Raw genomic sequence first — 25,752 nt, 5'->3', positions numbered from 1 at the left:
ATCCCCATGGTCACATGATCAAAATGTGAACACCTGGCAATCGTTATGCATTTATGACAGTTGTGCTGTTTACAACAGTCATTTGATTGTTAAATGAACCCAGCTCCCCCCCCTAGACTTTGCTTGTTGGAAGCTATCTTGGAAGGTTACATGACCCAGGGACAATGCAACTGTCACAGATATATGCCAGTTGCCAAGTGCCTGAATTTTAATCACACGACCCTGGAGACGCTGCAGTGGTTGTGTGAAAAATAGTCATAAGCTATTTTTGATGCCATTGTAATGGTAAATTGAGGGCTACCTGTAATATAAAACACTGTATTCTGACGCATATTATCTTGGCTGTTGTCTCAGGGTAGTCAGTATGCTGGACAAAAATGAGAAAGGAATGCAAATAAATATAAATAAAAATGAGAAAGGAATGCAAATAAATATTCCTCATGGGTAACTCTGCCCAGTCCAGTATTGCTTTTAGGAAGGTATGGGTTTAGGAGCAAAGTATCTGGAATGGAAACTGAAAGACAATTTATTTTAATTGCAGGTGCATGTAAAAGCATATATAGTTCCAAAGTCTCCAGTGCATGTGCACATTTTCATTTCCTAATTCTTAAGTTTCCAAAGTCTCTGATTTTCAGATTATGGAAGCTGCAATATTAATTTATCCGAAGCCCCAGGCTGCAGTAAATTCAGTAACAACGTCACCGCTAGAGAGCAAAGATTTTTTTTTAAAGGTAATTTTTCTACCCAGACCCACCGACGTTTGTTCCCGCGCGCTAGGTCTCCATCCCCGCTCTGGGGTTGTGAACCGCAAAGCCAATTCGCCCCTTTGGTTTCTCGCCTATTCCCTCCCCAATATTTTTTTTTTGCCTCCGCCCTTCTGAGAAAAAGAAGAGGTGGTGCCGCCTTCGCTATAATCACGTGACGGGCGCATCCGGGCCTTTTGCCTTCTCTCGCTCATCCCAACATGGCGGCCTCAGGTGAGCGGTGCTCCGCGGAACGCGGGCCTTTGCTTTAAGACAGGCCGACAGCGTCCGGCTCGATCCCATTCCAACGCCGAGTTGCAGGGGAGAGACCTGCCGTGAAGCGTCCGCGGGGCCTCGGCGTCTCTTTTAGGCCCGCTGGGCGCCGACGGGGGTGGGTTGGGGGGGTAGGGTGGAGGGTAGTGGAAGGGCTAAACCCGAATCGGCGCGCGCCGTGGTTTCCGAACGCGACAAGCGGCCTTGATGGGAGGGGGGGGGAGAGTCGGGTCGTTCTGGCTTCGGGCACGCGGGTGGCGGAAGCGGGGCACCGCGCGCCCGAAATAAGTGACCAGCAATCTACACGTGGGGTGGGGGTGCGGGTGGGGGAAGGGAAGTGGAGTGGAGTGGAGTGGAGGAGGGAAAAAAAAAAAGAGCAGATGGAACCTTCGGCCGCCTTCCAGTGCGCAGCCGCGGCGGGCCCGGGTTGAAGTGGGGAAGGGAGGGAAGGGCCTGGGCGGCACCCACGTGGGTATAGCTCCTGGTGGCTCCCCCACAGAGAGCGGGGCTTGGGTGGCCTTTCTCGCCCCCGCGGGCAGACAGAGACAACTCCTCCTTCGTTTACCCCCCCTTTTTTTTTTAAACCCCCGCTTTCTTTCTGCCCAGCGCTCCTGTCCTTCCCCTCCCCCCCCAAATCTTTTTATCTTCTTTCTGGAGAAAGGACTGAACCGTTGTAAAAGCTCCCAAAGGTGCCGGCCAGGAAATCCTCCTGTGGGGAATCTGTCTGTCTGTCTGTATCTGTCTGTCTCTGAAGAGGGTCACGAGTACATGAGGTGGCTGGCATAGATGGGGCCCTCTCGGCTTATTTGCTTGCTTACTTAACCCCTGTCGTGAATCTCTGGCAAGCAGTGACGTAAGAAGGAGATCCGGAGGCCTACCTTGCAGGCTGCTCTGAAGGGTTGCTGAAGGAAGGTTGGAAAGAAACGACAACAACACTGCAAAGGGGCCGAAAGGGATTTTAATGTAGATCCGTTCCTCTCTTTAAGAAATGGGAGGAGGCACGGAAATGGGAGGAGGGGGGGGTGCACTGCCTAGTCCATGGATGGATTCTGTACCACGCAGTCAAGTCTGCACGCAGGAGGTTTACTTTTCTCTTAACCTGCCCTTCCATACCTTGTCTATGAAATCCGCTGTGTAACGGGGTAAGTCCTCAACTTCACAACTGCAATGGAGCCCAGGGTTTATGTTTGCTTAAGTGAGAAATTGGTTCAGGGAGCTTTTGCCCCCATTTCATGACTTTTCTTGCCACGTTCGTTATGTGAATCGCTGCAGCAGTTAGAATTAGTAGAGCACGGTGGTTAAGTGAATCTGGTTTCCCCTTTTGTCTTTGCTTGCCAGAAGGTCACTAAAAGACGGATCACGTGACCTTGGGACACTGCAACTGTCATAAGTATGAACCAATTGCCGTAACATCTTGAATTTCGATCGCATGACCCTGGGACACTGCACCTGTCATAAATATGAACCAGTTGCCAAGCATCCAAACGTAAATCACATGACCGTGAAGATGCTGCAGCGGTCATAAGTGTGAAAATGGTTATAAGTCACTTTTTTCAGTGCTGTTGTAACTTTGAACCATCACTAAGCAAACTGTTGTAAGGCAAGGACTACCTGTCTTTCTAAAAATGATGTTTATATTCATGTTCTTCCTAGAATAGTTCTATGTGCTGACTGTTACCTTTGTAACATTTGCCATAATGCATCCGTGTCCATTATAGAGAGCCTTATACGCATACCACTACTAAAATTTGGGGGAGGTTGTTGCATATTGATATATGTGATAGAATGAACTCTTTATCAGTCCAGTCTATAGAATAGGCTTTTAAAACAATTTTTGTTGTTCAGTCACCAAGTCCGACTTTTTGTGACCCCATGGATCAGAACATGCCAGGCTCCCCTGCTCTCCCTTGACTGCCTGCTACTGTCCTAATTTAAAACAATAGTTTCTTTTTATGTTAGAAAGTCAGTAAATCATGAAGCAGATTGGGGTAGGGCTTCTGCATTTATGTTCTTCTGCCTTCATAAGTCTCTGTGGGTGGGTGTTTAGTATTGGGAAATATTCATGAATGACGTCTCTCATTAAAATATCAAATGATTCTGATGACTTTAGCATTTCGTTATCTTATATGAATAGTTAAAGCCTACCCTGCAATCATTTTTTTCCCCAGTAGCTTTGACTGTGCTGTTATATGCGTACTTCAGATAATACTGCTTATATAGCTTTGTCCTTGGAAGGAGTACCTGGGCTTGTAATATACTAATCATGATCCTTGAATAGAATTTTGTGATTTAATTTTGAGGCTTTTAATATGTGCAGGATTTCATCATGTGGTAGAATATCATCTGCACAGAAACTGCTATAGATCGTAGAGTGACCTCTCTTTACTGTTAAAGCCTTAGTTAATTTCTAAGTGGATATATACTTCCTATTTCTAGTTATTTTCCCTTATCTGCCATTACTGTCTCAAATACACTATTTCCTCAAAAAGTATTTTTGGAAAAAGAGTGATAGATCTGGGATAGATTTAATAGGATTACCAGATAGCAGGATTGTTCCTATGGTAGCTTGATTGAGGAAACATATTAGAAGAATATTTAGACGTCAATAATTTTATCATTATTTCTCAGAAGATTAGTACCAGCAGAAAGTTCCTTTAAAAAGCAGCTTTTTGAGTTCTAATAATTTTTACCTTCATCTGCATTTTATCTAGGAAGTTCTGTATGTTTTAGGGTGCATTCTCAATTCATAAGGAATGTGGCAAAAAAGATTTAGATGTGATTACCCAGGATGACAAGTTGAAGCATGATAATTAAAAATATTTACTTCCGGATCTTAATCCCGCTTCCCAACTGGGTGCATAAAGTGCATTTTTTTTAAATGTATATATAATTACAAACAAATATAATTGCAATAGAAATTAGTTGCCAGCCAGTATACTGTATATATTTTTGTAGAAGTATTCGAAATATACTGTATCTTGACTGCACCATTCACTATGCTAGAAATCCAGCAGATAAAACTGTGTAAGTACTGTGATTTTTTTTTCTTTTCATTCAATGATGTCCAGTTCTTAGAGGCTGCCTGGACAAGTTCCTGCAGTTTTCTTGGCAAGTGGCTTGCCACTTCCTCCTTCCTAGGACTGAAGAGAAAATGACTAGTCCAAGTTGGGTCACCCAGCTGTTTTTGTGCTTAAGGCGGGACCAGTCTTTCAGTTTCTAGCTGATGCCTTAACCACTGAAACCAAACTAGCTCTACAGTAATCTCAACCTTTTAGGAATAGCACCATGCAAAACACTTAGATTCATTTAAACTCTGTTACACAATTCCCTGAATGTGACTGATCCTTTGTCTTAAAAAGAAGTCCTGTTGCAAGGTTGCCCACACTGTGACCAACACCCAGTTGTTAGCACATGAAAGTGATCAACACAGTTGAAACTTTGGGCTTTCCCAGAACTCAGGCATATATGCCCCAGGCCCAATGCCTGTATGTGCCTACAAGTCAGTATTGATTCAAAATATGTGCCTTTGAATTACTGTTGATCAGTTTTAACTTTTGGTAGTTGTCTGGAGAAATTGTTGCAATGTTCTTGGCAAAATTTCAAAAGTGGTTTGCCCTTGCCTGCTTCCTATGGCTGAGAATGATTGGCCCATAGTCACCTCACTTTTTATGCTTAAAGCTGGACTAGAAACTTATACTTTTCCACTTTGTAGCTTAATGTTTTAAACACTATACCAACATGGTTCACAGTATGTGCCCCAAAGCTGTCTGCAAAATTCATTATCAGATGCATAAATATGGGAACAATTTGCTTCATGCTGGAATTCTGAAAATTAATCTTTAAGGTGTATTTATCACTTTAAAAACCTAATTTCTATATTAAATCTATTTTGTTTTTCAAAATGGTGCTAACAGTAGGGTGGTTTTTTCTTCACCAGGTGAGATCTAGGTTTTCTTGTCCTTGTCACCTATATTCCCACTCTACCCAGAAAAGAATCTAGACTGGAAATGATGCAGTATGGGAAAATAAACTGAACATGACATCCACTTTTATAAACATTAATTCACAGACATTATTGTCTCAAACTATATATACTATAAAGTAAATGAAGAAAAGAGAACAGGCAATTCTAGGTGCTCCTTTGGGGAAAGAAGATTTCCCCCTCGTTTTTCAGTATTGTTTTGGGCTACATTTTTGCTTTTTCAGACAGATGAAAATTAATAATAGCATAACGTAAATTATATTAATAATATAAATCTAAATTTGATCTGGTAACAAACTGATGATCTGAATATGTGTTACATAAAGTTAGGTTTGATTTATATCAGGATGCGTCTTGGCAATTTACTCCTTAAAATATTTGGAATTTTGTTCTTGATTTTGTTTTTGTTAAAGATTATTTATGTAGCCAAAGAATTACTAAGCAAAGATGAATCTATGCAGTTAATAGGAATGTTTTTGACATGTGCTGTTAGTTAGCAGTTGCACCAGACTTCTCTTTCTGAAAAGCAGCAAGAGGATTTTGAAACAATTTGCTGAAATTTTCTTATTTCATTGACATTTTCGTATTTCGTTGGCTCTCTGGAACATCTTCACTGCTGAGAGAGCTTGGGGGATTGATTGCCTGAGGTGAGATAGGTTTTGTTATTTTATAATTTTAATTTGATCTTTTCCAGGGCAGCCTAGAGAATATATTTGTAGGAAGATGTACAAAAATATGTAATAATCTTTAAATATAGGGAGGGACATTATATATCTGAAATACTCATATTCCAAACAAAATGTGAAAGATTCCCAAGCAAAGAGAGACAGTCTTTGTGGCATGACTTTTTCTCATTATGCTAGAACCATAAGAGTTCATTCCCTTCTTAGCAGGTCCCCAACATTTCAGTTAACAAAATATGGTTCTATTTTATTCCATTACCGAAACATTTCTGCCCAAATGCTTCTTTGCCAGGAAAAATGAAATGACACTCTGTTATTTTCCAAATTTTGCTGATATACCAAACAAGATCTGAAGGGTTTGACTGCCATAGTTTTTAAAATACATCTGCTATGAGTATAAGAAAAAAGGTTGGATAAAGGTTAGATTTATCCAAGGCCTTTAGGGTTTCTTTTTCTTTGTTTTCAAGGTTTTGAAACACTGGTTTGCACAACAGTGAATCTCTTCTTTATGGTGCAGAAACAGTGGGGCCCCTCTACCTTTGTTGAACGGAAGGAGGAAAACAGCTTAAAAGTTGTACATGTGTGTATATTGTTGTAAAATCAGACTATATCACATAAAATATATATTTCAATCTAATGATTTCAGCAAGCATTTTATTTGCATTTTAAAATGGAAAAAGGGCCTTTTGCTCCTTTCCAAGATTTGATGCACTTTATTTTACATTGCATAAAGGTCTCTTGAATTATAACTTTAGATTTGTCTTAGCCAAAGTTACTAATCAAGAAATCGTTCAAAGCATTCTGATGAGTTTTATGGATTTTTATGATGAATGGTTTTTTTTCTGACTGAAATTATGGTTTGGATCCAAAAAATAAGCGTGTATTTTTGGCTTCACGTTATAGTTGCACAGAGCTGTTCCTTTATAAAACAAGTGTGTAATATTTCAGCGGCAGTTATATGTGTTGAAATAGCTAATTTACAGTAAATTGCAAATCGTGATGTCACTGAAGCTTTTAGGATTCGTTTTTAAGAATAAGAAAAGTGAGGGGAAAATTAGGATGAGGGTAATTTGTAAAAGGTTACTTTGTAATGGAATGGGAAAAAATTATGTTTTCTGTGTTCAGGTTTAATATAACTGCTTCTGTTGATTATGGACTAAAATCAGCTTATGGCAAATACTTCATATTGTTTATGTAGAAAACTTGAATGGAGTAGAAGCTTTTCAGGAACCATGGATTTTGAGCATTGTGGGATATAAAAGTCAAGGAAAAAATTGACAAGTATACTAGGATGTTAAAAAGGCATAGCAACCTTTTCCTACCTAGCAACCTTCCTAGTCTGAAGTATCAGTTAAGGAAATGGTATGGAAAAGACCTTAGTACACTTAGACATGAATTATTACAGAATTTTAGTTTGCATTCACAACAGGGAGTGCTTATAGGGATTTGAGAATAGTTCAGATGGCAAAATAAAATGTATGGCTGAAAGTAACTCATGAGATTTGTGCAATGTTGACATGGTAGGTGGCAATTACCTTTATATTTTTGTTTTGGTTTCTATTTTTAAAGCATTGAAAGCAAACTGCTGAATGCACACAATCCAAGGATAGTGTGATTATAGAATAAAACCTTGTTTTTATTTTTTTATCCCTAGAGCGATATGAAATGAACAACAGTGGAATTTTAGAACCGTGTTTTCATTTGATACTACGAACATACATTCTGGAGACACATTCGTGATGGTTATATATAACTGTAGCTAAGATGGGCCTGTAAAACAGGGCCAGATTTTTTTCAATGGAGTAATTCAGGGTTGTTAAACTATAGTGTCCAGCCTTCTCCTCCCAGAGTCATGCAGAATGAAGGCAGTCTGCTTTCCAATAGCTTGAAAATGATTTTTCACAATAATGTTTTACCTCTGTGCTTCTTCCTGCAGCTCACTATAGTTCCCTAACTTGCCAAAGAAGATTTTGAAGTTATGTGAGAGGCTGAAAATGGGAGATACAATTGGCTTCCCTTCCAGTTCCATTAGCGGAAGAATTTTATAATTCCATTTAATGATGTTGAAAGAATATATTGAGATAAAAAAACCTAACTCACCTAATAATAAGTTATTGTTTCTTTAAAGAAGACGTTTTTAGTTTGGCTCATGTAACATTCTAAGCCCAAACCAAAGAAACCTTATTGTTTAGTAACAAGGGTAAATCAGCCTTTCATATATTTTATTAAAGCTAAAATTCTGGTTTATAAATCATATAGGGTGAAATGGAAAAAAATCAATACTATTCACTGTTATTCAAGAAATTGTTTTGATCTTACAAACACATCTATATGAAAATTGTACATTTTTAATTGGAATCTGAAAGAGAGTGTATTTACTATGACTTGTTTTGATATTTCCGAGTCTTAGCTATATCTTCCCTAATCTGGTTGTTGATGCCAGTGATTAAATCTGGAGCCTTGTATTTACAGCATGTATTATGCACCAGTGTCTCTCTAGGATAGTAAAATCTTTAAGGCAATCTTCGTTTATCATGACTTCATAGATACATCCATGTAATTTTCCTGGTAACATTATGGAAGCAGTTTATCATTGTTTTCTTCTCAGAAATGATTTATTGTTGAGTCTAGCCTGTAGTTCTGTGATTCTGTTCATTTTATTCTATAAAATATAGAATCTAATTGTCCTCAAGGATTCCAGCCTCCTCTGGATATGCAGTGCTTGTTTGTGGAGTTTCTTATATCTAGAGAGTATAAATAATGATACAAATAAGGCAGCTTTTCATGTGCTTAAAGGCACATCTTTTGCTAGTCTTGCCATGAAGTCATAATGTGATGACGTAATTGAAATTATCACAATGTGGAGGCATGATGGAGGCAAATAAAAATGTCTCTGTTAAGTTGTCTATAGGGTTTACACTCTTAATAAGAGAGGGAAGGGAGCAAATAGTTTAAAACCATGCCGTTTATCTTTGGTCAGGGACTGACCAATTACTATGCAGGTTGCAGAAGAAAGTAAGTAATGTGAACCAAGAGCAGCAGCTGAATCATTAAATATTGCCAATCCATTTTATATATTGGCTTAATGCCTGACCCTTCATGCAGAAATTTTTAAAGTGCAACTGTTGTAGAGAAGATAAAACCTTAGCAGAATCTGCAGGCATCCTGAAATATTACTAAAGGTGTTGTATAATGAACTCTTTATTAGCATTGGATTGTTATTCTTTTAATGTTGCTTCCTTATTAGTTTTTCTTGGTAATTGCAGAGACAATATCTGCATTGTTTTATCTGCAACAGCAGTAGCCTGTGTGTTCACATTGCCCTTTAAGAATAATGCAAATATAAAGGAAATCTTAGCACACTGTAGAATGTCTTTGTGACACGAGCTTTTGGAGAAGGGCATTCATCCATGTCTTGAGCTCATGTTATTTGTTTGCTTCAGAACAAGTTTGAAGCAACTACTAGTTTACTCCTAGAAATTGAAAAGCAAGAGTGCTTTTATCATATAGCATTATTTAGCATGTACTAAAATGGGAATAGAGATTCTCTCCCCCCTTCCCCCCCATCCTTTATACCACAGATGTCAAACCTCATTGTGGGCGGTATCAGGATTGTTTTTGCCCTTGCAGAGCTGGGATGGGCGTGTCCTGCAGGGGCTGTATCCAGGCTGGGCTGTGTGTTTAACACCCCTGCTTTATACCACTCTCTTTTTATATTTGCTTTTCTCATCATTATATTGCCTTAATTTTTCTCAAAATACATCTCTCTTTTCATTAGGAAAATTATTTTTTAGGCCACCCTGATCTGTAGAACTTTTTACCGTTTTTAATTCTGTTTTCATTTATACTATTATAATCACTGCTTCAGGATTTTTAAATAAGCAGCATATGCATGTTTTCAATGAATTAAATATTTTGGAGTATGATTAGTTGCCACTTGAACAAATACTGACATTTTAACCTTTAAATTAAATTAGTTCTTAAATTAAGAGGACTTTATGGTTGAAAGCTGAATTCTATTAGTCAACCTGCAAACAGTTATTATAGACCCAGATCCTTCCCTTATCTGAATTTTGTGGCCTATGTCATGTTTTTAAAAGTTTATTAATATGTGAATTTTACAAATAGAGAATTTTCAGTGAGCTGAACTGAACAGTGAACTGAACAAAGAACTGCAGTGTGTACAGAAATTGCACACCCTTAAGAATATATGTAGGTATTCTTGTTCGGCGAATTGTGTGATAACTGTAGAAAGTTCTGTTGTTTAAAGATTGTAGTTTGTAAGCAGGGTCTTTTGCAAATACATTTATCGACAAGCAAGTTTTTTTAAATAAAAGTTTTATTGAGAATTTTAATTACAGTACTAAAAACAAATACAAACTAAAAGAGAAAAAAGATAATAGGAAAAAAGAAAAAAGATGTGAGCAAAAAATGATTATTTTAACCTTGATCAGAGAAATTATCTTTGTATTCCTTCCTTTTACTTCTAACAGTCTTAATCTTTAATCCAATCAAATATGGTCGTTGGTTTTGATTTCTCTTTCATTCTTTTTTATCCAATTCCATAGATTGCTTCAAGTCTTGAACAAGCCTCTTGTAGATCCAATAAGAAGACATTTTTCATGTCTTCTCTTGGTTTATCATTTCTATTTCCTTTTTAATTTTAAATCATAAGTCAATTATTTTGTATAAAGCAGTAAAGCATCCTTTTCCAAATCATTCTCTTGGTATTTAGTTTTTAGTTTTTGATACGTTCTCGGTCTTGTCAGATAAAATTTGTTCCATGCCTGTCATTCCTTCAGTAACAACTTTTAGACTTAATCTATAGAATAGACTAAGAAGCTAGACATGATTACTGACAGTGTTGATATAGTTACTAATTACTGCTCCGTTCTTCAAAGATCTCTAATATTTCTGATATTTTACTACTTTGTATTGTGTTGTAAGTCCTAGTACTGGCATTTCTTCTCTTAGGATCTTTAGTCCCCTTTAATGTCCGGTTTCTAAAACTGTTACTTATGACTTACAATAACCAATATAGCCAAAAATAATCAGATTAGAAACTTGACAAGAAGCTGTTTATTTTTTATAGTTAATTTCAAAAACCTTAAAATAAAAGCCAATGTTCCAAATTTATCTGGATCCTTATTCCATTTATAACTTTGTTAGGTCAAAATCTTAGTTAGTTTTTTGTTGTTTATTTCAGATTCTTTGAAGTTTTTAAATTTGTTTTGTTTTAAAAAAAAGATTGGTTCAGAATTTAGAAAAAACTCACGCAATGAGTTTTGAAGGTCTCTTAATAGTTTCAGGAAGGTTAATAAGCAATTTCTGAAAGTGATTAGAGATGAACGGTTTTTGAACTTAAATGTGGTTTAAAAAGCTCCCCTGTGGTTGCAAGCAATATGGCTGATTCTGTCATCTTCCAGCATTCAAACATGGGTAAAATCTTTGCCCTGAAGTCTCCTTGCAAGGAACAGCTGCCCCGGGCACATGTGGGTGATCTTTCACCCTCTCCTTTTCTGGAGAAATTCCAAGGAACTGCTCCGCTGACCAGTTCTTTGGTCTTTGCCATGATTGTTGGTTCTGCATCTTCATTTCATCATATCTCCCTTGGAAGTGGACGTTTTTTTTAACTTGCCAAAAAAAAAAAAAGGAAAAAAACCCTTCCATTGTTGGGCAGATAACATAACTTTGGACAAGGCTCCTCACAGCTACCACTTACATAGAATTGAAAAGGCAGATAAGGGAAATGGAAATGTTCCTTCAGCTGTAGTTCTTTTTAGTTGTGCTTGAAGGCTGATATTCTAGGCAAAGCTTATTGGAAGCATAGATAAAGCATAGTAGTAGCTATAAACTATTCAAAACTTTTTTTTTTAAACCCATTTTCCAAAACTGCATTTAGGAATTATTCTTGTTGTTTCAAAAATGAAACTATCTTTACCTAACTCTATAGTGTAGGAGTGTCAATCTCAAGGCCCGAATCCAGCCCACGGGGTACTTAGATCTGGCCCATGGTGCCGCCCTGGAAACAGCAAAGGACCGGCCCATGATCCTTCTTTCTTTCTGCCAGAGAACGGAACTCAGGAGCCTGATTTCTCTGGCAGAGCGCTTGGGCCGCCACAGGCACCCCTGACAGGAGCGACGTCGAGCTGGTTATGCCCACCCCAGCCATGCCCACCTCAATCCCCTGAGGTGAAACACAACCCTGATGCGGCCCTTAATGAAATCGAGTTTGACACCCCTGCTATAGTGATATATTAACTACCCTTTTACTTTAGTTTCAAAACATCATACTTAACTGAATATTTTTTATTGTGATAGAAGTGATCAGCTTTGGGGTATCCTCAATACATCTCACGGAAAAGCAGTTCAGTTTCAGGCCTTTTGAGGAAAACATATTTAGATGGTGAACTGTTTTTGGTTTTTTTTTCACAGCTAAGAAGAAGAACAAGAAGGGGAAGACCCTGTCTCTGACGAATTTTCTGGCAGAGGATGGTGGTAGTGGTGGTGGTGCCCCCACCTTTATTCCAAAACCAGTCAGCTGGGCAGATGAAACAGATGACCTGGAAGGAGATGGTAAGGAGGAAATTAACTCTCCCAGCCACATATAGTAATGTTTTACTTTGATAGGCAAGGTTCACTAAGAAATATCCAGTTAATATTTTTGGCAAGGTGGTTGGTTTATTCCTCTTAACTTTCTTACGGGATTTTTATTAGCTGTGTGAATAACCAGCTATTAATGGAATGGAAAAGATTTCAAATTGGAGGGGGGGATTGTGTTGAGTTCGAAATAGCTGTTTCAAATTGTTTTGACTCTTCTGGTAGTATTTTGAGCTTAAAATACTCCAACACATTTTGTTTTCAACTCAAAATAGCATGTTTCAAAGTGAAACAACTGCTTTGAACTTGAAATTTGGAGTTTCAGATTGGAAACAACTTGTACCCCTCTAGTAACTAAATAAAATGGAATAGATACCAGGAGTTTCTACATTTGCAGAAATTGTTAATCTTAGTAGCTCAAACCTATATTCAAGAACAGCTGTCAGATACTATAGTAGGCTGAGCTTTAAAGGTGGCTGGAACATTTCTGAAGCCAGCACTACTCTGGAGGCAAGTTTGAACCTTCCTAATAGTTCAAACTAGTCTGATAAACTTGGCATTCCGCTGTGCCCTTTTTGCTAGCTTTGATTTACTAAGTAAACATATATGAAATAGGAACATTTTCTGAGAAGTAAGGATTCTCCCTGAGAAATAACTCACAAACTGTAATTTGCTGCGTAGAAAGGAAAGGAATTTGCTTGTGTGTAGGGGCATTTTAATACATTTTTGCTGACTGGTAAAAATGGATGTCTTTAAAAAATTAACCATATATTTGAATTTCAAAAATAGTGGAGTCCTTGGTGCTCTCTGAGCTTGGTTGTTGGCTTGCAGACCCAACTAAGTAATATCTTTAATACTAGTAAGTGTGGGGTTTATTCCCTGTTTATTATACAGTAGCTTGCCCTGCCATTCTCTGTAATGACGCTGCTTTTCCCCCTTGATAGCTCCTTGATTAGGGTATTATTTTCTTCCTGATTGTTTGTCTGTTATTAACCCCTTCTTATCTGGGTGTTGGTTGTTGGAGTGGATGTATTTTGGCCTGTTTGTTGCCTTGTTGTTCTTCATTGTCTCTTGAATAGTGTGTAAACATGGTTTATCTTTATAGACACATAGAAAATCAGGAAGAAAACCACACCCTCACCAAACCTGTCAGGGCAAGTTACTGTATCTGCAAGGAAACAGCCAAGCTCAGAGAGCACCGACGACTCCAAAGTTCAACCCTGAGCAACATATGTTCTCTTCTCTTGGTTTCAAGAATAGTTTTTTTCCTACTTTATACTCATTATCCCTGGAATTGCAATTCTTAGATTTTTGCTGGTTTCATATATTGTTTTATAGTGTTTTTGATAAGAGAAATTTGGAGGAAATGTATTTGTAATGTGCTGTGTTTTGCACATAACACTGTTTTTTTTTTTTTTTTTTTTTTGTTTACATTTATACCCCGCCCTTCTCCGAAGACTCAGGGCGGCTTACAGTGTATAAGGCAATAGTCTCATTCTATTTGTATATTTTTACAAAGTCAACTTATTGCCCCCCCAACAATCTGGGTCCTCATTTTACCTACCTTATAAAGGATGGAAGGCTGAGTCAACCTTGGGCCGGGCTCGAACCTGCAATAATTGCAGGCTTCGGTGTTCTTAATAACAGGCTATTACCAGCTTGAAAGTAAAGAGAAATAATAGTTCTTTACCAGGTGTTCTCTCCATCCATAGAAACATAATGGCAGTGCTATTGCAAACTACTGTAGTATTTACTTGTAAAATCACTGGGTTTGTTAATGTGCAAAAATGTTCTTCTAGTTTCCACCACCTGGCATAGCAATGATGATGATGTGTACCGAGCCCCTCCGATTGACCGTTCCATCCTGCCTACTGCACCTCGGGCAGCTCGGGAGCCCAATATTGACAGAAGCCGTCTCCCAAAATCACCCCCCTACACTGCCTTTCTGGGAAATTTGCCCTATGATGTAACAGAAGAATCTATTAAGGATTTCTTCAGAGGACTTAATGTGAGTATATGAGGTAACTTGAGTTTCCCTGCAGGCAACATGTTTATTTCTTCTTAGTGCTATGTGGAATAAGGTAGAAAAATGTTCAGTGAAATTGAGATACTAAACAGTCTTTGAATGGAGATTACACCTTCCATAACAGCCTTGTGTACTCGCGCGTTGTCTAAGTATATCTACTCTGGGGAGTTTGCTTTTAGTAGAAGCACTAAAAAGGCTACCATGATTATTTGTGCTATCACAAAACTAGTGAATCTCTTCAATTTTTTGTAATCATATCTCAGTGTACAATGAAACTTCCAAGAACCTGTGGGGAAAAAAAGACCTGAACTTTTTTTTAATGGGTTTGTTCTTTTTAAAACTAAAACTTAGAAGTCCTGAACAATCTCAGCTGTTTTGAGATTGTACTCACGTTGCTATTCTGAATCTGCTGGAGTCTGAGATTAGGAAATTTATTGGAGTTTATTAAGAATGAGATGAGTGATCTAATCAAAACTTTGGGCAGCATTATCCACCCATCTAATTTGGTTTGAAGAGCATTGAGCTGAAAAGAGACATTCGACAGCTTTTTCTGTGAGCAGCTGCACTGGGCTTACAGTAGCAGTTATTTTCATAGAACTGACAATTCTCTTGTGGCATATCATTTGGGAATTGCTGCTCTAATCACTCTGCACTGATCACAGATCACAACAGTAATATCTTGTTTGGAAATGCTGGCCATGATAAGCTGATGAAGCTGCCTTTAAAGTGTTACATTTTTTTTCCAATACTCAAGGATCTTCTGTAACTTATCTTAAAGTAATTTTATAGGAAGAATTGTGTGATTCAAATAGCTGATGAAATCTCTTCCTTGCTGTAACATTGCAAATACTAGGCAATCTTCCAAATCACTATAAACTTAAATATTTGTCTTGTCCAGAATTCGTCAAAATTCTGATAATTGCAAAAAGAGGGGCAATATATTGATTCTGGGATAATATTCAGTTCTGTCTTAATAAGTGACTTGATTTAAAGAACAAAGTCTAGCATTTGCATCCATTGCTGTCTTTCTTTCAAGTGATTTACTCTGCCTGTTACTAACAATGATTTTTATTTTTAATTGGTTGCAATTTTGTAATATTAACTTATCAAACTTGCAAACTTGTATGTCACTCATTCTCAACAACTGTAGGCAGCTCACAACAAAGAAATTACTGTAAAATCCATAAAAAGTAAAGATAAAAGATGACAAGAGCATTGAAGTGAGGAGGTCCCATTCTCCCTCGTCCTCACTCTCATTCTTAATGGCTCTTCTAAACAACAGCAAAGTGGAGACAATAAATTATTTTTAACTGCATTTTTTTGAATTGTGATTTGAACTGTAATTCTATTATTACGTTAGTTTTATACAAAGTGACTACTGAAAATCTTCTTTCACATTTTACATTTAGCTGCAGATAAGTGCTGTTCGCTTGCCCCGAGAGCCGAATAACCCAGAGAGGTTGAAAGGATTTGGATATGCCGAGTTTGAAGACTTAGACTCCTTGCTCCGTGCCTTGAGCTTCAATGAAGAGGTGAGTTGAAACTTGTCAAATGCAAGCAAAGTCCATTACTGCTAAGAACAGTCAAGAGTTAAACTGCTTCATTTAAGTAGTGGGTAGAGTTTTTTTAAAAAATACTTCATTTTGAAGACATAATTCAGTCTAGATTCACAGGGGAAGAATTCAGTCAAAAAGACACCCAATAATACAAGATCTTAGGCGTCCTTCTCAAGTATTTGAAACTAAATGGAATATATGAAGACATCTGTCTCTCTGTCGACTAGGAATTAAAAAATTTTGATGGCCCCAAATCAATTAGTTAATCATAAGAAAGCACTTAAATCCCCTTTGTGCTCTTCATTTCTAGGTTCCATGTATAATAGTATCATTAGGCATGCATGATATGCTTACATGTTTATTTTTATTCTGGGCTGGTTATAACTTAATGGTATATGGTCTCATCTAATGAGTTTATATTAGTGCTTTATAATTTGGGGTTGCCCTTTATTTTTTAGTTGTTTGAGGCGGGATATATATCTGCTTACATCATTTAGTAGTACGAGGCTACCTCGTACTACTACTCAAGAATAGTCAGCTACCTCAGTACTGTCTACTCTGAACCCAAGAATAGTCAGCTACCTCAGTACTGTCTATTCTGTTATATGTAGTTTCTGCCATTGTCCTTCTCTTTTTCCAGCAACGTGCAGGATACTACTAGTCAGTGAGTAGGGTGCGGTATAATCAAACAGTGATGGCAAATATTCTTACTCAGCAGATGATTCCTTAGACACAATACTTGTAAGCCTTGTTGTTTGATAGTGAGCTGTTTCGACTCCAAATAGATAAAAGTTGTGTTTTTTTCAAAAGGAGACCATCAGATCCACTTTTAGTTTAAAGTAAATTATCAATTAACATTTTGGGAACCCCAGATTTTAAGAGAGAACATGTGCTAGGTTTAATTTGATGTACGGTATTTCCTATTTCTGTGGTGATTCTGAATATAGCTGCATCAGTGAAAGTTTATAATTATAGTAGAGAACATGGGACAAATTTCAATATTCAGAAGGATAGGCATGCTATTTACCTCAGAAAAATAATGAAATGTCATGGGACACCTTGAATATTTGGATTTTGTATTTCCTCTTAAGGTGCTACATAATTGTGTTTCTTGTAATCAAATGAGCATTTGATTTGAATCAAGTGAGCATTAATGGATGGTATTTACAGTCTCTACTAGCATAATTTCATCAGCATTTAGAGCTATTGGTACTCAAGATGCATACAATTACAACATAGCATGATATATGATCCAAGGCATTATAGTTTGCAATCCATGTCATATAAATTAGCATGATCCATGAACCAAGTGGTTGACTAAACCATAGCTAAAACCAAGTGTTAAGCGTAACGTATCAGCCCAGCCACTAAGTAATTCCATCTGTGCAAGCTAAATCTGATTTCATCTTTGAATGTAACAATTACTATTTTGTTGTATGTCTAGTGTCTAGGGAACAGGAGAATACGAGTGGATGTTGCTGATCAAGCTCAGGATAAAGGTAAGCATTAGCATTCAGTAAGTTGAGGCATTCTTATACTACACGAAAGACTTACATACATTCAGATATATTCAGCTGGTATGGAAATGTATTATAGAAATTGGACAAATTTTGCTTATCTCTTCCTACAGTCAGCCAGTTTTTCTGTCCACCCCCTTGATTCCAAAGCTCAGCCCCTTCTTTGTCTCTGTCTGTCTGTCCATCCGTCTAATTTATATGGCTTCCCATCTCACACAAACTGACTCTGGACACTGTAGAATAAAACCTACAAGTTACAGGTTTTGCTTGGAAATATCCATGTCCAAGAATGCAGTGAATATCTATTAGAAATGCCGGTCCTGTGTCAGGGATGAGAGAAGCCCTGTTTTTTAGAGCTACCAATAAACCAACTCAGCAGGTTTTTTTTCCCCCATTACTGTTCACGTTAAGTTGTTTTGTCATGCCATGCCATGCCGGACTGTTTATTGTTTTAGCACTGGGATTATTAGATTCTGCTTCCATTGTTCCTCCTTTCACAATGGCTGGAAGAAGACCTACAAACATTTGTCCCAAATAAATTTTTGCTGCAACAGTATTGTACAGGATGCTTCAGTTTGAATGGCATTTATGCATCTGCTCCTGTTAAGAGGACTTATAATTTCCTCTATGAAATACGAAACTGGATGAATTAGATATGCCTCTTTAAACTTTTCGCCTTCTTCCCACAGATAGGGATGATCGCTCTTTTGGCAGAGACCGTGATCGCAATCGGGATTCAGAAAGATTCGAGACTGACTGGAGGGCACGTCCTGCTACAGATAACTTTGATGATTATACTCCTCGTAGAGGCGAGGATAGCTTTGGAGACAGTGAGTTCTTGATTTCCTCCTAATTTCCTGCAAGAATCTGAAATATTGTTTCCTTGAGCTTTTGACAGATTGGTCCCCTGGCCCATTTAGTTCAGTCTGTTTTTACAGTGGCCAACTACAATTATAACATACAGCAAAAGGTTCAAGGTAAAAATTAAAATTGAGTTAAATTAAAATTGCATCATACACCCCTGATAATGAGCCATGGTGGCGCAGTAGTTAAAGAGTGCAGTACTGCAGGCTATCTCAGCTGACTGCCAGCTGACTGCAATTTGGCAGTTCAAATCTCACCAGGCTCAAGGTTGACTCAGCCTTCCATCTTTTCAAGGTGGGTAAACTGAGGACCCAGATTGTTGGGGGCAATAGACTTGACTCTGTAAACCACTTAGAGAGGGCTGTAAAATGGTATATAAGTCTAAGCGCTATTGCTATAATGTCACAATTCAGAGCCAGAATAACTTGGTTTAACTTAAATTCTGGAAGGCTGTTAATTTGGATGCAGTCTCACTTCCCAGGAGAGGCCATTCCAGAGGACAGAGGGCCATCTCATGAGAGGCAGCATCTCCATACCTTACACCTGCCTCACTTCCCAGAAATGAAGCACTATTAATAGTTTGTCTAGGAGAAGCTAACATGCCATTTTATAATAAGGAGGTTAAAAACAATACCAAAAGGCCAATTAATTACAGTTATGATTACAATAACACCAGCCTCAAGGGCTCAGGACTCATAACAATTTCCTGTTCAAGGTTGTAAAGCTTCCCAGCTATGGGTCAGTCTAATTTTAGGAGGTATGTTGTTCCAAAGAGGGTGCTACTAAGAAAACTCATTTCCAAAGCTATTGAAGATGACAACCCTTAAGAGAAAGCTCTGGAGAATACACCACATTTGTTTGATTTGTATTTTGCCTTTATTATTTTTATAAATAACTCAAAGCAGCAAACATATCCAACACATCTTCCTCCTCCTATTTTCCCCACAATAGATGACATTGGGCTGAGAGAGAGGGACTGGCCCAAGGTCACACAGCTAGCTTTCATGGATAAAGTGGGACTTGAACTCACAGTCTCCTGCTTTCCGGTCTGGTCCTTTAGCCAGTACACCAAACTGATTCTCAGCTGTTAGATCTTGTTGGATAGGCAGAAACTATTAAGAGGAGGCAGTTCTGCAGATATTCAGGTCCTAAGCTATAAAGGCCTTTGAGGTGACTGAGCATCATAAGTTATACCTAGAAAAGAACTAGTAACAAGCGCAGCTCTCAGTGTAGATGTATAACATAGGATAGGGTCGGCGAACCTATGGCACGTGTGCCGGAAGTGGGACGCGAAACCATCCCACAAAGAATGCGCGGCCTTGCTGGCTCCTATTCCGCATTCCTGTGATCACACACGTGTTGGTCAGCTGGCCGTTGTGTGCACGGGAGGGGCGGAACCTGGAAGAGCGGCGTTCTGGGACGCATGCGCAGGCTGGCACCCGACCTTCCGGGTTGAAGTTGTGCGTATGCACGATGGCCAGCTGTTCATCGGGCGCGCTTCCATGCCGGTATCCGGGTGTTTGGGTGCCGGCTCGCTCATGCGCAATGGACTGCCACTCTTCCAGGTATTGGCGCGTGTGAAGGCCAGCAGGGCCGCGCATACCTCGCAGGATGGTTTCGTGTGCCACTGCCGGCACGCGGGCACGTCAGGTTCGCCATCACTGACATAGGAGAACCTTGTGGCTTCTAACAGGGCTCAACCTGCTGACTTTGAACCAGCTGGAGCTTCCAGATAATCTTGAAACAATGTATTCCAGCTGAAAGGCAGGATCTCCCGATCTAGGAAATGAGCTTGTAATTAGCTTGCCAGATGTAACTGCAGACACTCTCCTGATTATAGCAGGTCAACCACTTACATTTGAATCAAGAACAGTGAGGACAGGACCCCCAGATGGTGAACAAGTCCTGCATTAGGAACTCTATCCAAATTTAAAATGAACATCCCTGACATTGGAAGGCTTGTTCCCAACTACAGTACGTAAACAACGATAGCTGGAATAATAACCAAAAGCTGCTTCCATCTGTTGGTCATTATGCTTCTATTAGCGACAGGAGCAAAGGTTTTGGTTGTGTTTCAGCTATTTTGATTTTCGTTATATTGATCTGGTTCTGAAAATGTAGTACAAACTCAGCTATAAATTCTGTAGTGTTTTTCTCATCAATGTTTCCAGATAACTAGTTTAACCCAGATAAGGCAGCACAATGAAGCCATGCAGCATCTGTCTGTCTTAAGAGAAGCAGATTTTGGTAATGCTCGAGTGCCACTAAGTTTCTTCTTTTTGTCTGAACTGCAGCCTTCATATTTTCCCATTGTTTTCCTTTAAGCAATGTCCTCTATTTAGAAAACAATAATTTGTGCTCTAGGCATAGGGTAAGATGCTACATTCGTCCTCTACAGCCATAAATGGCTCAAATTGCAAACGCCACAAGACCCTGCACGAGTACTTTAGAAAATCAAAATACTAGGTGTTTGTAAAGCAACAAAGTTTGCCAGTTTCCTCCCCAAAGCAGCAAGTAATGTGATAGGCAGTGTCCAGGGAGGCTATAGGTAGTTCTTATTTAACAACAGCCCTGTTTAGCACCATTTGAAGTTACCAACAGCACTGAAAAGCAACTGTACAACAGGTCCCTGCACATACTAGTGTTGCCAGTAGTAATGCAAACCAGTAGCTGCCCAGCCCAGCCATGCAAAAAGCTACAGCCATCACAGTAAGATCTAGCTGCTCCGTCCCAGCAGTTCAGTGCAGAGCTGCAGCCACCCCAGCCCAGCAGTTCAGCAAGGCAGCTGCTGGCCACATGATGCTTTCTTCCCAAGGTCTCTTGAGGGGACCACTGCATGCAATCTCAGGAGGGAGGCCTTGTGTAACCAGCAGCTGTCTCCTGTACAGCTAGGCTGGGCAGGCTTGATCAGAGCATGCCCAGCAAGAAGACTGGGAAAGTCAGCTGGGAGGAGGGGGCAGCAGGACAAGGGGCTGCTGGATTCAGGAGGCCAAAAAGGCAGAGATGTGGGGTGGGTGAATTGAAGCACTCCTGTGGTTGTAAATGCAGGGAGACTGCCAAGTGTTTGGATTTTGATCAGTCTAGTTGAGTCTAGTGGTCAAGGTGCCAGGTTAGAAAATTGGAGACTGTGAGTTCAAGTCCTACCTTAGCCATGAAAGCCAGCCAGTCAGCCCAACCCACCTCATAGGGTTGTTGTGGGAAAATGGAAGGAGGAAGGTTTGTTGAATATGTTTACCACCTTGTGTTATTTGCAAAAACAATACATGCAGATAAAATAAATATCCATGTGAAAGCAATATAGAAAAGCTAAATAAAACAATTTAATGGGCCTGATCAAGATTGCTTTGTATACTATATAAAGCAATTAAAAGCTTGGTGAGAGACTACCCCTAATTTGAATTCTTTTTTCCAGGGTATATAATAAAATTTTAATCATTTTATGGAAACAATCCAAATCCTATTCTCATCATATACCTTTGGTATATGCAGTGCTTTCAAATGCAAGTGCTTTTCTCACCGGACAAAATGAAAACAGTATTGTTTCTCAGGAAAGTGCTGTATGCTCAGATTATAAAAATGTTGAGCTTCCAATCTCCAAAAGTTTATGAAAATGGCAAAATCCCTTTTTTTTGCATTAATTTTAATCATGCTGATTTTAATTATGCATTTTAATTGTACTTTTATTATGCTCTATATTTTGCTCAGCTCCATCCAATCACCTGAACTCTACCCCAAATTAAGGGAGTACAGGGTCGTAAAAAGGGAGTTTTATTTTAATTGCTACAAATTGCCTTGAGTGTATTGTATAAACACAAAGCTGTGATATAAAACTTAATGCATGAAGAAGCAATCCTTGATGGAGCCTGAAACCTGCTGCCTTACCTCTCATTATTGCTGGATGCTTTTGTGAAAGTCATTGCTCGGCATTTCTTTTGTGTAAAATTAAATGTTTTCTTTTCTGTCTTAGGGTTCCGGGACCGTGATCGCTATGATTCAGATCGGTACCGTGATGGTCCCCGAAGAGATACGGATCGCTATGGAGGCCGAGACCGTTATGATGACCGTAGAGAGTATGACAGGGGAGGTACTGTAGCTGGCTGATTTCATTTTGGGGGTTGGCACTTAGATGTTGGCGACTTGATTTTCATTCAACTCTATCTGTGTTGCTTTTGCACTCCTGCATCCTCCTTCATTACTCTGGCACAAAATAATTCATATTTCTCCTAATTTATCATAGGGGACTTCAAAGGCATTTCTCCATTGAAAGTGAGCATAATTGGAGTTTGGATGTGAGATGCAGAGAAGTGTTAAGGAGAAAATACGATCTCAGAAGCAATCATACTTTGCTCTGGAGTTGAAAAGAGCCATACCTAGTTTGAAAATACTACCTACTGTACATGATGAGTCTTGCTCGTTCCTGCACAATAGCGTCTTGTTACAACCTCTCACTTGTTGTTCTGTTGGTTAGGGATATATAAGATTTATAAGTAAATAAGAGATGATTATTTCTGGGTCCTGATTCTTTCCTACCGTCTGGTGATGGTAGGACTGTTGGTTTGTCTCACGGTTGAGCGATTCAGTATTTGGAGTTAAATACAGCTCTATGGGTCTGTTTAATTGTTGATTGAAGGACAGCTGACTGGATTTACATCAAATCAAATAACCCCCATTATGGCTTAGCATGATGGTAAGAATCTGATAAATGCAAGTTTTTAGCTAGCTAACCTTTCAACTGTTATTAGCTAATATCTAGCCTTTTTCCATTGTTTTTCTCTTCGCTTTGCACTGCTTTCCTGAGCTGCATCTCTGCGTGTGTTGCAGATTGTGTGTAAAATCCTCTTCAAACCTTAATCTAGCATTACTATTCAGGTCTGACTATGTGCAGCTTCATTAGGACTTTAGACGGATGTGCTTTTAACGGGAATCATTTTCTTGATCTAGGTTTCCTAAGATGACCGAGTTATGCTTTTCCTCAAGGCATTTTACAAAGGAATCTCTGTGCTAATAGTGGTGCAGCAAATTCCATGAAGTGTCTCGTGAAAACTTTAAATGAATGTTATTTCTTAAGCTTTTTGTCGTCCGCTATAACACATTTCGTATTGTGCAAGAAAGAACTGCTGGGATAACTTTGCTCCTGTGCAGGTTTCGACTCGAGGTCAGGCAGTGGCAGAAGAGCCTTTGGCAGTGGGTACCGCCGGGACGATGATTTCAGGGGTGGCGGTGACCGCTATGAGGACCGTTACGAGAGGCGGGATGATCGAATGGATAGGTGGAGCAGCAGCTCGCGGGATGACTATTACAGGGATGACAGCCGGCGGGATGAGAGAGGTAGGCCCGACACTTTTTCATAGTATCAAGAAAGGAGAGCTGAGCCTTTGTTGTTGCTGTAATCCAGGGGGGGGGTCAAACTCGTGTCATCATGGTGTCTTCACATAACGTATCACGACTTTTCCCCCTTTCACTAAACCGGGCATGGGCGTGGCCAGCACATGACACATCTGGCCCATGGGCCACGAGTTTGACAGCCCTGCTGTAATTGGTTCTGTTGTTCCATACTTTTGATCTCACTTAGCCATGGAGAAACCCATCTGGAATTAATGTCTATGGAGATTCACAGTCATCCAGGTCATGGCTGTCCCAAGGGTGCCTTTTCAAGAGGCAACTGGACTTTCTGGTTTTTCTTTGAAGACATTTCGCTTCTCATCCAAGAACTGAAGAAGCTTCTTGGATAGGAAGCGAAATGTCTTTAAAGAAAAACCAGAAAGTCCAGTTGCCTCTTGAAAAAGCACTTTTGGGGTATCTGGAATTAAGTTTCCACCCAAGCAGTCCTTTTTCCCTCTCCTACCCATATCTCCCCCCCCCCCCCAATGTTCTAGTAGGCTGACCTCAAAACACAAAAGTTAGTGGGAGAAATGTCAAGTAGATTGCTGTTATGTGGGGGGGAAATACTCTCTTGCAGAAAGATTGATTCTTGGTAGTTCTCAGTTTCAGCTAATAGTTTAGGTAAGCAAGCCGTATGAAGTTTCACGAGTCTTGTGCTGTTGGATTTTCCTCAACCTGAAGGTAGCTCTTCAGGATTTATTTTGTCTTTTGCGCGTGTGTATGCACATCTGCACGTACCACTAATTTCTCCAACTTTATTTTACTTTTTCTTCCCTCTTAGGTTCTACTCAGAGGCCAAAACTGAATTTGAAGCCCCGGAGTGCTCCCAAGGAAGAAGATACATCTGTAGCCCCTGCGAGTCAGTCTAGCCGTGCAGCTTCTATCTTTGGAGGAGCCAAGCCGGTGGACACGGCTGCAAGAGAGCGTGAAGTAGAAGAAAGGCTCCAGAAGGAGCAAGAGAAGTTGCAGCGCCAACTGGAAGACGATAAACCCAGGCTAGACAGGCGGCCCCGGGAACGGTGAGCAGCAGAAGGCTATCTTCTCTGAAGAGAAAATGGTAGTTTTCAGAAAGGAAGCCTCCGCAATTCAAACTTGGGATGACAATCTTGCAAATAGTACTACATTTATAGATTGTCCTCGACTCATGACCATAATTGAGCCCAAAACCTCTGTTGCTAAGCAAGGCAATTGTTAAGCGAGTTTTGCCCCATTTTAAGACCTTTCTTGCTATATTCGTTAAGTTAGTCACTGCAGTCTTTAAGTTGGTATTAACACAGTTGCTAAGTGAATCTGACTTCCCCATTGACTTTGCTTGTCAAAAGTTCACAAAAGGGGATCATGTGATCTCCAGACACTGCAACTGATATAAATATGAACCCGTTGCCAAGAGTCCGAATTTTGATCATGTGACCATGGCCATTCTGTAATGGTCATAAATGTGAAAACCATAAGTAACTTTTTTCAATGACGTCGTAACTTTGAACGGTCACTAAACAAACTGTTGTAAGTCAAGGACTACCTGTATTTATCTGCACTTGGTCAAACACTGCCAAATACATGTATCCTGAACATGTTTTTAACTTGCCTTGAAAAGTTATTTGCTGCGTGATAGGCATCAATATCCTAGCCGCATAGAGGGGCCCAATTTTGTAACAGTGTCCTAAAAGTGCACCCTCACAATCACAGTTGGTGATTTTATTTCTCTATATGTACTCTTAGGCACCCCAGCTGGCGTAGTGAAGAAAATCAAGAGCGGTCAAGGACAGGAAGCGAATCTTCACAGACTGGCAGCACAACCCCTTCTGTGGGGACTGGCCCAACAGGAAGAAGTAAGTCATCAAGATATTAGCAGGTCCTGAAGTAAACCTTTTTCTTGCTGGAAAACCCTATTAAATTGTTCCAACTTATAGCCTGTCCTGCCATGGATATATCTGAGGTTGAGATTCAGTTGAATGATAATATGAATATGTGCATCCAGATTTGGAAATTTATGGATTATTTGAATTGGGTAATTCCATCGAAAGATAGGGTTTGTGTGATGTAAATCTTTACTCTTAGCTCTCTCTACTATTTTTTGTTCAGGATACGGCTGTGTATTGGGTGCTTCTGCCATAGTAGTATCTCCT

The 25,752-nt window shown here is 39.4% G+C and overlaps 1 protein-coding gene across 2 annotated transcripts in view; it reads left to right on the top strand.

Annotated features, from left to right (window-relative positions):
• Nucleotides 1-890: 890 nt before the first annotated feature.
• EIF4B (eukaryotic translation initiation factor 4B) overlaps nt 891-25,752 on the top strand; it is a 39,168-nt gene continuing 14,306 nt past the window's right edge. For both annotated transcript variants that reach the window (XM_058168129.1, XM_058168128.1), the window contains exons 1-10: nt 891-977; nt 12,117-12,257; nt 14,081-14,289; nt 15,717-15,839; nt 17,308-17,362; nt 18,070-18,210; nt 22,212-22,328; nt 23,387-23,572; nt 24,408-24,645; nt 25,346-25,455. In XM_058168129.1, coding sequence (XP_058024112.1) covers nt 965-977; nt 12,117-12,257; nt 14,081-14,289; nt 15,717-15,839; nt 17,308-17,362; nt 18,070-18,210; nt 22,212-22,328; nt 23,387-23,572; nt 24,408-24,645; nt 25,346-25,455 — 1,333 coding nt within the window. In that variant the 5' untranslated portion in view covers nt 891-964. The remainder of the gene's footprint in view (nt 978-12,116; nt 12,258-14,080; nt 14,290-15,716; nt 15,840-17,307; nt 17,363-18,069; nt 18,211-22,211; nt 22,329-23,386; nt 23,573-24,407; nt 24,646-25,345; nt 25,456-25,752) is intronic.

This window comes from Ahaetulla prasina, chromosome 2, assembly GCF_028640845.1.
Source record: "Ahaetulla prasina isolate Xishuangbanna chromosome 2, ASM2864084v1, whole genome shotgun sequence".
In the NCBI taxonomy this organism is placed as follows: domain Eukaryota; kingdom Metazoa; phylum Chordata; class Lepidosauria; order Squamata; family Colubridae; genus Ahaetulla; species Ahaetulla prasina.
This window is presented reverse-complemented; position numbering and strand designations above follow the sequence as displayed.